Source organism: Amphibalanus amphitrite, unplaced genomic scaffold (genome assembly GCF_019059575.1).
Source record: "Amphibalanus amphitrite isolate SeventyFive unplaced genomic scaffold, NRLGWU_Aamphi_draft 000206F_arrow, whole genome shotgun sequence".
NCBI lineage: Eukaryota > Metazoa > Arthropoda > Thecostraca > Balanomorpha > Balanidae > Amphibalanus > Amphibalanus amphitrite.
The window spans coordinates 283,177-294,798 of NW_024881701.1; the positions used below are offsets into that span (position 1 = coordinate 283,177).

At 48.8% G+C, this 11,622-nt stretch overlaps 1 protein-coding gene across 1 annotated transcript; it reads left to right on the plus strand.

Annotated features, from left to right (window-relative positions):
- The first annotated feature begins 273 nt into the window (after positions 1–273).
- On the plus strand, positions 274–11,323 carry LOC122385042 (chondroitin sulfate N-acetylgalactosaminyltransferase 2-like). The gene is made up of 3 exons (XM_043373005.1): positions 274–637; positions 8,694–8,763; positions 9,280–11,323. The coding sequence occupies exons 1-3, from the start codon at positions 472–474 to the stop codon at positions 10,523–10,525; spliced, it is 1,482 nt and encodes a 493-aa protein (XP_043228940.1). The 5' UTR covers positions 274–471; the 3' UTR covers positions 10,526–11,323.
- Positions 11,324–11,622: the final 299 nt, after the last annotated feature.

Consider the following 11,622-nt stretch of genomic DNA (forward strand, 5'->3'; position numbering starts at 1 on the left):
TCATGGGATGCTCCCTCCCCCCCCCCCCCCATACCCAAAGCACTACTGGATCGGCAGTACCGTGAGGTCTGAATCCAAGCCTCGTCCACGTTCATAGCCTCTCTAAATTGGGACAAATCATGCGTAAGGATCATATCACCTGACGACATCAATACTATGACGTCATACACGCCATTGTCCACCTTACACCGTCCAAAGTCCTTGATTTACCCACGTGCACGTGCCGTCCTCCACGCCTCCACAACTGCTCTCAAAAGATACCACCTGTTGACATCTCACTCCTCTTCCCGCGTGCGTCTTCCCTCTCCCCGTGTGTGACGTGTGTGTTTTAGTGCGCCCGTGGAGTATGACGCGGACGGCGGACGTCACTATCGCCGATAGCCCGGCGGCTATCGGTGCCGTGTCGCGGCGGCCGGGGAGCGCGCTGTGCCGGGCGGCGGGCGGACCGGGGCGGCGCGCGCGTCAGTCAGGATGCGGGTGTCGTGGCGGCGGCTGACGCTCGGCGTCAGTCTGCTGGCGGGCGCTCTGGTGTTCCTCGCGCTGACAGAAACAGAGACCGTGCACCGGCGCAGGGCGGCCAGGAGCAGGGTGACGGCGCCGGTGGTGACGACGACCACGACCGAACGGCAGGCGCCAGGTGAGCACTGGGCGGGTGAGCAGACGCTGAGCTGAACAGTGAACACTGCAAACACTTGGCGGCACTCAGATGACACTGAGCCTTATGGTGATTTTGGGTGGAAATGTCCACTGAAATGACATTTTTGTGCTATACCAATATCAAACCTTCAGTATATTCCCAATGACCTTCCCAACCTTCCCAATGACCGCACATATATTCCCGACCTTCCCAATGACCGCACATATATTCTTTTCCATTTCTTTTGTCTATTATACAATGAGCCAAAGGCTATTACTTGCTTATCTTTTAATAATAATGGGGCTCATTTTCAAAGAAACCCTCAACATCATTCAACATCAAACTATTCCAGTTTGTTTGGTTCAGTGTTATTCGTGGTTTTGGTTGATAGTTTGCTTGGTTTCGGTTTTTCAACCATTTAAAACTGACATCACATCTGATTTGGCGGTTGCCGCTCATCTGCAATGAAAACGTAAGAAAAACATTCTACTGACCTAAATATGTCATATGCCTTAGGTTCCAGCGATACATACGTTCGCCACGGATTCAGTGTCAAACATGTGCCACTGTTTGGCAAAACCACTATCGTTTGGGAAACTATCGATCTGGTCCCCGATACGGCCCCTGGTTTTGGTCAGCCGTAGCATGAGCCTATTAGAAAATGTCCATTGGGTTATTCACTGCAGACTGCGGGCGAAAACAAATCTCGTGCCGCCAGAAGACAGAAGGCAACATAAATGAATACAAAAGACGAAAACGAATAACAACCGAATAAAGTGTGCGTTTTGATCTAATAGGCGTTTTTAAACCAAGTGACATAATTTGGAGCGTACGCGGTACGTGAATGCATATTTTACCACAAAACACTCATTTATTTGGCTACCTTTTGAAAGGTCTGTACACGATTTCGAAATCATTGAACGGTTTTGAAAATGCACCGCGTCTTACCACTTTGTCAGGAGCATGAATAATGGCGTGAGGGTAAAATACAGGACGAACACCGATATATCCGTATCGGTTGGCGGAGCCGATACGGATACCTCGACGGAGCCGACCGTCGCTGCAGCCGTCACGGAACAGAACACAGGCACAGCGAGACTTCTGGTCTGACAACACTGTAGTGAGTCTATGTGCTGGAGAGCAGGGTTGTGCTCGATTCAAAAAAATTTGCCGACTCGACTCATCATTCAACTTCAGAAAGCCCTGACTCAACTCTGACTCAAACAAGGAGCTGATTTTTTCCCTTGACTCGACTCATGACTCAAGCGGTTCAATGAAAATATGGGTCGACTCAAACTTGACTCAAATTTTTTGTTGAGTCAAGTGAGTTGACTCAAAATTGACTCAGATAAAAAAGTTGTTGAGCGGGGGCGGGGGTGAAAAAAAAATCCGGCAGCAGGGCCAGGGCGAAGTTGTTAAGCGGGGGGGGGGGATGAAAAGCTTGTTTCTAGAAAGTTGAGTCAGCTGACTCATGTTCCTAAATGTTTGACTCAACTCAATGTCAAAAGTTATTTTACTGACTCAACTCTGACTCAACTCAACAGCTCAACATTTTATCCGACTCGACTCAAATCTGACTCATTTGAGTCAGAGTTGAGTCAAATTTCTGACTCGACTCATGAGTCAAGCACAACCCTGCTGGAGAGTAGGTCAGGCTGCATGGTGCATACGGCGGCGTGCAAACTCCGCTTGCAGCTGCTTTCGGCAAGCGAGCAATAAATCATTGGAAAGCACACAAGATCTGTCAGACAATTGACGTGAGCACAATGGTCTTCATTGGTAGTTTTCGATTACGGTTGATTGCGTTTTGCCGCATTCATAGCAACAACTGCTTGTTAGACTTAACCCTCGCCCGCACATGCCATTTTCCCATCGTAGAACGCACATGGGGGGGGGGGGGGGGTTGCCACCCCCGCGCCATTTCGTTCCTGTTGGAGATAGAGCTTCGCGGTAAAGACCAAAAATATTTTTTTTTGGGAAGAGACGAATCCAATGATACCCAGTTTTACCTTCTCAGGTCAGTCATTGACCTTCCAGGTCAGGTCAAACTAAAAAATGTTGCTGTTTTCGGTCACCGTTGGATATCAAGTGCGCTGCTATCATATACCGATGACGATGCCGTTTTCTGGTGCCAAGCCAGCAAGAACCTCTTTGTCACACTACCCGACCAGGTTTTTGCTGCTGAGGTCATTTCAGGTCAAGTTAGGTCAAGGTCAATGATATGTGTTTGTATGTCTGTGTATGTCTGTGTGCATACTGATGTGTGCACCGATTGTTTGTGTCCATATTACATGAAATCATGATCTGAGAAGCTTTTACCAAAAATGCAGTCAAAAAACTTCACGAAAAGGAAATTCAGCTTGCCTAAAACGCAATTATTTTAGATGACCTAGGTTGACCTTGACCCTGACCTTGACATCTGTACATCGTCGAACAACATGTTCCATGATAGGTGGGAGGTAAGACTGGCAAAAAAAAGGCCGAAATCAAGGTGTCAAAAGCTCCCAAGGCCCATAGCCAACGCAAGATGTTGAGAATTGGTCATTTGGGTCATGACATGACCTGAAAAACAAGGTCATATCTCCGAAACCAAAAACCACAGAAACTTGAGGTTTTCAGTGGACATCAAGAAAGAATAGAGCAGCAGCTATACGAAAAATCAGGCTTCTAGCTTTAAAAATGTTGAGTGCAGAGCAGAAAAACTACCTGGGGGGGGTGGCAACCCCCCCCCCCCCGATGTGCGGGCGAGGGTTAAGGACTAATTCAACCTTAGATTGTGACTTGCCGGAGTGCATACTGCATAGTTACCTACTGGTGATCAACGAAAATGGTTACCTGGCAGTGGCACAAGTCTGACGCGGTGCCGGCTCATATAAGTTGTGTAAAAGGGATCCCTGCAGCCTCGGAATAGCCGCTACTTACTTCCCAAAGACTGTGTCCCCCCCCCCATGTCACCGTCTCCTGTTTCGTCTCCTGTTTTATGCCGCTCAGCACATATCCCCTCCTGAACGACAATGACCGATCAAAGTCCTGTGACCGCTCCGATCACGGTGAAACGGATCCCATTTCAGGGCTGGCGGCTTGCCTGGCTTTCATCGTGCCTCGCGCCCAGACTATCTTGCTGCCCCTGGCCATGTGATGCAACTCAATTGGGGGACACCCATAGTTCGAAACTACAGCCAATTTACTGTGTCGTCATTAATTATTTTGTGGGGTTGCCTTTATCGGCACAAGATAAAGCGTGGAAAATATACCGACATGTTCTTGTTACATCAGCCCAGAAGGCGACCAGTTCTATACGTTGCAGGGGCCTATAGGAGAATCGGTTGAGGGATAAACCATCGAAATAATGAGTGCACTGTATCCTTCAGATTGGAGTGTAAAATTGTGAAGAGGTGATCAGGGTAACTCGCATACAGAGGCCAAAATACAAAAAAAGGCAAAATTGCGACCTAAATTGGTTTTATCAAGCCTCATTACATGTCCCTCCACGTCACAAATAAATGTAAGTAGGTACTCGTTTATTTTGATAAGTGTAACATTGAGGCTTAGGAGAGTCTAAGGAGAGTCCATCGAAAGGCACTTATCAAAATGAAACCTTTCGCAGGAAACCTTACCTTTTTTCGTTAGTTTAGTAACTGAAAAACGAGTGCAAAAAATTATCCCAGAAACAGAATAGCTCCGACTGTCAAACAGAATTATTCGTACCGGTCTATCAGCTACCGGTGCCGGCGCCAAGCGCGTCCTGCATCGGCCATATATGTGCTGTCACTTATCCTGCCACCCTGCAGGGTTAGATTTGTGCGGGCAGTAAACAGCGCTGGCCGCTGGGTCATATTTGCGATAGAAAGTTAGCACTTGGTGGCGAGGCGCGCGACTAGCACCGGACGCCGGACGACCGGCATTGCTTTGAACGTCTCTGAAGTGCATATGCATATGCTATGCTGCATGCATATGCTAATATTTGTATCTGCATTCCGTTTCCGAGGCTGGTGACTGGCGTAGGTATGAGGAATGCGTTTTGATTCAGCTGATGAAAGTGGTCAGGTTAGGGAAGTGGGTGCCCTTGATTCATTGATATAATGTAGACATAGGCGGTGGAACGGGGGGGGGGGCACCGGGGCACCGTGTTTCCCTTTGATTTTGGCGTTTTAACATTAGCCCTATGGGCGTTGCATGGAAAGAATGGGGCCAAAAGTCGGCGGTGCCTCCCCCCCCTTAAATGAAGGTGTTCCGACGCCACTGAATGTAGACATGATTTTCCTTCTGAGCCGTGACGACCGTCTATGAATGACAAGTCAGAAATAAGAAAAGGTCATGGCAGGCTAGCGATCTGAGCGTAACCCCTAATTTCAAATCAAACCTCACTGCATGAGAAACTTCTGAAAACGATACACCATAGACTCAGGACCGCACAGGTGATTTCGCACGCCGATTAATACATGTAAAGTCTATGACGCGAATTTGCACTTTTTGGGCACGCACCACGCGCTCACTATCGACCCGATCGAGCCCAGACCCCTCAAAGGCACGTCGCGCATCCTTGATCTATGAGTTGTGCAAATTTCACCGGGCTTGGTGCAACGGTCTGGCCTGTAGTCCACGCAAAGCACCACCAAGTCGGGACCTCGGTAACGGACAGACGCACCCTCCTCAAATAGTAAATCGGATCGGTAAATAAATTGTAAAAGTGAAAAAAAGCAAAGTGAAAAAAGATACTATTTGAGGAGGGTGCGTCTGTCCGTTACCGAGGTCCCGACTTGGTGCTGCTTTGCGTGGACTACAGGCCAGACCGTTGCACCTAGCGCGGTGAAATTTGCACAACTCATAGATCAAGGATGCGCGACGTGCCTTTGAGGGGTCTGGGCTCGATCGGGTCGATAGGGAGCGCGTGGCGCGTGCCCAAAAAGTGCAAATTCGCGTCATAGACTTTACATGTATAAATCGACATGCGAAATCGGGCAAAAACAGCTAAATTTGCCCGACACGAGTCCGGTCCCCGTGCAATATTTCGGCAACCGGGCGCCCGATCGGCACGGGGAAAACAGCATCGTGTACAGAATTGAACGGGCTATTGAATGGTGTGCAATGCAGAGGACGGCACGTGCCACGTGCACCAGGGAGGGCACTTTTATTTGGAAAATTGACGTTTTGCACGGATTTTGGAATTTATATAATTTTTAGGTGACCGTCAGACGGAGAGAGTTGAAACAACGCCTATTGGCAAGAGAAATGTACCGCCTCTCATGGAAAAATTGTGAACAGCTGATTGATCCAAATCAAGGTGGTACAAATTACGGGAGAAAATGGTGTTTGTCAATTTTGTGCCACTTTATTAATCACACGGGTTTTGCTCCATGATCTGATATCTCTGGCAATAAAAAATGGCACCGTTGGAAAGAGCACTCAATTCTACCCAATATTCACTCTTCATTTTTGCATGATGAGCAACAGTATTCTTAAAAATGTAAATGTTCCAAACCATTACATTGTCATTTTTAGCGAAATTCATCGATGGCCCTCAAAAGACTTCACGCCAGTTTTCGAATCATTCTTAAGTAGTACGCATGATAATACGACACGGGCACCTCGATGCGATGCATCTTTGTTTTATTACAAAATGCTTGGCCGTCAAAAAGCAATCGAACAAAATGGATACCAACCAAATCGACACAGACCAACCCAATGCCCACGGGTCAAACATAACTCTTCTTCGCGTTGCGGAGCACGCGGGTAACCCTAGTAATAAGCTATTGGAACAAAAATATGCATGTTCTTCTAATTATTCTCCTTTCACACTTTAAATAAATACTTTTGAAATGGATTTACTAATTAATTTCACAAAAACGGCTTGAAATTTTACAACGTCAAAATACTTATTCCAATTTCCACCATGAAACCACCACTATATTACTTGCTTACAGAACCGAGCGCACAGTGCGCGCAGTTTTATCGTGACGTCAGAGGGTGCTTCCTCAGTGGCGCCCCCTGGCGGGGAACGCGTGCAAAAAGTCCAGCTCTTAGGCATGTCCCCTTCCACCCGAGGTCAGCGCCCAAGTCGGATCCACCGCCGTCAGCTGACGGAGCTACACCGCAGCCGCACTCTCCGCTCCGCCTAGAATAGATCAAGATATTAGATATTATAGATCAAGGATGCGCGACGTGCCTTTGAGGGGTCTGGGCTCGATCGGGTCGATAGGGAGCGCGTGGCGCGTGCTCAAAAAGTGCAAATTCGCGTCATAGACTTTACATGTATAAATCAGCGTGCGAAATCGGGCGAAAACGGCTAATTTTGGCCGACACGGGTCCGGTCCCGGTGCCATATTTTGGTGACCAGGGGTCCGTCCGGCACGGGGAAAACAGCATCGTGTAGATAATTGAGCGAATGTCGAATGGGATTTGTCCTAGACTCACCTGTGCAATCGGCGTGCTTTTGACCTGAGGGTGTACAGAGGTCTATGGATACACGAATGCAACAGACTACCAAACATTATGAAATAAATTCCTCATTCAAAGTTTGGCGTACTGCGGAAGTCGGTAAAACGCACCATTTTTTTCCAAATGGCCTCGAAGTTGCACTTGTTTGGGAACCCGCCGTCTGCCGCCATACTAGGTATGGCGACATTAGGAGCGAAATATGTTAATATATTTGAGCGGTTCCAGGCGTTGTTCAGGAAACCCCCAAACCGCTATGCGCGAAAGCTGTGTATCAAAATGGAAATGGTCCTACTTGGAACAGCACCACGCTTACGTACCGATACAATGCATACCAAACTACAAGCAGATCCATGCAATGATATGGGTAGCATGCACAATTTACATTGCATTGACACTGCAGCAAAGCATGTAGTTCATGTTGAATGCATCGTGCATGATGTACGTTTATAAGAAGCTAAATTAGGTTTATCAGGAATGATCAGTTGTGCACAAGGTATTGCCTTAACGCCAAGTCAAAGCATGCCTAACTAAGCACGACCCGCGTCCCGAACCGTTCTGTATTTAGGGATCACCGAATGAAATAGGGCGACAAGCTTTTGTTGCATAAAATAAGAATAAACCTTTTTTGCTATCAGTCCTACGTTTTAAATGCAATATACAATCTACCTATATCATGTAAAACTTAAAACTACTTTTAAAAATGTATAATGAACACCTACTTCGTACGGTGAAAAAGTTATGCTGATCCTTCTGGGATCGGTATTCCTAAAACATACTTTACGAGTCGTTATTTCGAGCAGCCGCTGAAGCTGTATAGAAGCCTTGGCCCAACAATCACTCTAACCGTGGTCGCCATCTCGGTTGGTAAGTGACTTGCTGTAGGTATTCCGGTCACCATTTTTAAGCTTTTAGGCTGTTGGTTATGTGTGCGAAATCGATAAGAGGACGAAATTGCCTTGGCCCAACAATCACTCTAACCGTGGTCGCCATCTCGCTTGGTAAGTGACTTGCTGTAGGTATTCCGGTCACCATTTTTAAGCTTTTAGGCTGTTGGTTATGTGTGCGAAATCGATAAGAGGACGAAATTGCTTGCCCGACTGGCCTCTCATTGACCACGGTCATAGATACTATCATTGACGATGACTTGGTTACAGCTCAAACGTACGTACCATACCATGAACATTGAACATATGCTATCTAAAATCTTACTTTACATATTTGGGTCGCTCATATGGATTGTTGCTCTTCGATATTACTCACCCCAGTCCCCAGATCGAGTGCCTGATGCTTATAGGCTTATTCATATTCAGAAATTTAGCCACAACCGGCAACAGCGCTGACAATTCACAACAAGAGATGACGCTGATACTATAGCATTCCACTCCACATACTAGTTCATGTCGCAGCCCAAAAACAGCGTCTGAGACAACCCCAGTAATGCATTATTGAAAGCTGAAACCGCCTGGTCTTCGAAGTCCTACACAAGATTTCAGCGGCGCTTTCACGTCGAGCGTGGCCCAAATCCATCAGTTCCAGGCACCACTCATTGTAAGTCTGTGTGTGTCAGTGCCAGGTTGCAGCCGCCACTCCCAGTGTTTACCCACTCTCTGTGCCGCAGGTCCCGAGTACGTGGCGGTGGGCTCTCTGACGCAGGAAGAGAATGGCTCGCGGTTCGATATCCCGCCCGGGTAAGTACCGACTTCCGCCGGGATGAGTCGCTGATAGCGGTCAGACGGACAGAAAATACGGACCGTATGGACATTGGTCATCGTGGCCGGCGCTAGAAGTGCTAGAAGCGACCGTCTATCGCTCAAGGGCCGAGAGTCTGCAACCATTTGATGCGCAGCACATGTGTGATCCTAAATGCGTCATTCTCTAAGTGGGACGGCTCTAAAACAGTGTAAGATGTTTCGGTTACGGGTTATTTTGAGTGTTCAATCGAATTGTACGTGACCTCACGGAATAATCATTGCATGCAATTTAAGTGTGCAGTTGCATATCCTTTTTAAGATTAACAGCCATCATGTATTATTTACGTTTCCTTGCATCACAACATTTCGATATGTTAAACCTTCCTCCGGTCATTACTGCTTTCGGGCATGCAGTCGAATGTCCTCTTATTCTATTTCCCCATCCCTCTACCTGCTCTCGGGCATGCATTCAATTGCCCTGTCTAAGTCACTGTTCTCTCTCTCTGCCCCCAGGGTCGAGCCGTACCCGTGGCACTTTTTCGAGCTGTCCCGCTGGCGACGTCAGGTGATCGAGCCGGGCGCCACCAAGGTGCAGCGCGCACCCCGCGACGGGCCCGAGACGTTCGAGCTGCTGACCGTGGTGAACGCCTCGCTGGCCGAGCTGCGACGTCGCACCGGCGACACGAGCTTCACGCGCTCGGACGCGCTCGGAGGTCGCTACCGCTTCTTGCCGGGCGCCGGAGTGCAGTATGAGCTCTACTTTCGCACGCGCGACTCGGGTCCGACGGGCTTCCACACAGTGCGCGTGACCCGGCCCCTAGCGCTGCCGCGAGTGCAGTACGGCGGCAGCGGGGGCTACGAGGTGGTCAACATCATCCTGCCGTACTTCAACCGGCTGCACACGCTCCGCCAGTTCCTCGGCAGGTTCGCCAAGTTGGTGGAGAAGCGGGAGCAGGTGGTGTTGACTATCGTCCGGTACATGGACGGCTTTCCGCCCATGAGTGCCGACCAGGCGCGCAAAGACCGCGACGGAGTCTCTGCACTCGTCAGCGAGATCAACATGCGCTTGTCCAGCGTCAGTGCAGTGCCCAGGGTGCGTCTGATCGAGAAGTCGGGGGTCTTCTCGCGTGGCGCAGCGCTCATGGAGGGCGCGCGCGCGTGGGACACCACCGATGACGTGCTGCTATTCCTCTGCGATGTGGACATGCTGTTCGGAGAGAGTTTCCTGCAGAGGTGTCGTACAAACACCAAGCCAGGCCACCAGGCCTACTTCCCCATAGTCTTCAACACATACAACCCGCATATCGTCTTCGACGTCATCAAAAAGAAGATGGTCCCGATTCTGACAAGCTACGAAAAGAAAACGCTCATTGATCGCGAGAAGGGCTACTGGATTGACTTTGGGTTCGGCATGAGCTGTCAGTACCGATCTGACTTTACCCGACTGACTGGCAACTTCTTCAACATCTCCGGCTGGGGCCTGGAGGATGTCCGGTTATACCAACAGTTCACCAAGAGCAGTGTGGAGATTGTGCGCATGCCCGACCCGGACTTGGTGCACGTCTACCACAAGAAACAGTGCAACAAGACTGAGGTCGGCAAACGCTTCAACTCCTGCCTGAAGTCGAAGGCGATGAACGAGGCCTCCCAGCTCGGCTGGGGCCTGTGGGTGTACAAACACATGGGCGACACAGACGATATTGAGGAGTTCCTCAAAGTGTTCCGCGCCGGACCGCCGCAGAGGGACAGCGGCCGGTAGCGCCGACTGCCGTCACATTGTTGCGTAGTGACTGTTTTGACTGTGATGTCCGACAACATCGAACACTGCCCACCGGTGTGCTTGAACTATAGCCGGATTTTTATACCTGTCTGGTCGTTTTAAGTGCACTTATGATGAATACGGCACGAGACGAGCGATAGGAATGAATAGGAGGTCAATAACTAAAACCAAGATATTTTCGGCTGACCAGCGTCGTGTTAAAGCTACTGAGGCTTCGCGTGTGGTTTTCACGAAAGTGCTTAAAAAGATTAGACAGGCTTAACAAATCGGACTATAACTACTTGACGCTAGGCTCATCATATTGATCCCGCAGTGAAGTGCCCGGAAGAACGTTAACTCTGAAGTCAAGCCCCTTCGGAGAGTGCCAGTGCTCACTGATGTGTTTGCGGGCATCATGGCGCGGCGCTCGTTACGCGGGCAGCGGATTTGCTCCAAGTGACGCCGCTATCACATTTGGTGAGCACACGAGCTGTGTTTGACTTAGATAGTGTTTGTGCGGTGACGGAATATCTGCGGGCTGCACTGTGCTGAGAGTTTTGTCATCTGGCGTACCAGGAATAAGCGTGGATTCTCTTCTCACTAACTGGGAGCGATATGGACTCGTTACAAGTTAATATTTGCTCCTGGGTCTGCTGTCAGATAACATTTCCCCGCGCGTGAAAATGTATGTCTCAATATTGCGTTAGCACTGCAATATTGTGTTCGCACTGTCTTGAACCAATTGAAGAAAGTGTTTCATACGGGTGTATATACAATATATATTGAGTCATGTTATGATTCAGGCAAGAATGAAGCAAATGTGCAAGGTTGCAAGGAGTATCAAGTAAGCATCAATTTCAAATCTACATACAGCATATCTATATGGCGAGCGTTAAGCTGCCCATAAAGCAGCGGCGCCGTATCGCAAGGATATCGCAAGCAGCGGCGCCGTATCGCTCTGTTTGACCTCATGATCGGCTGCTGCAAGATTGGTTCTGTTGCCATCACCAAAGTGCCGATTTCATAACCTATCGCATTTATCCTTTCGTTGAACAATCACTCACATTAATGTCGCATTATCAGACTAAGGCGTGGCA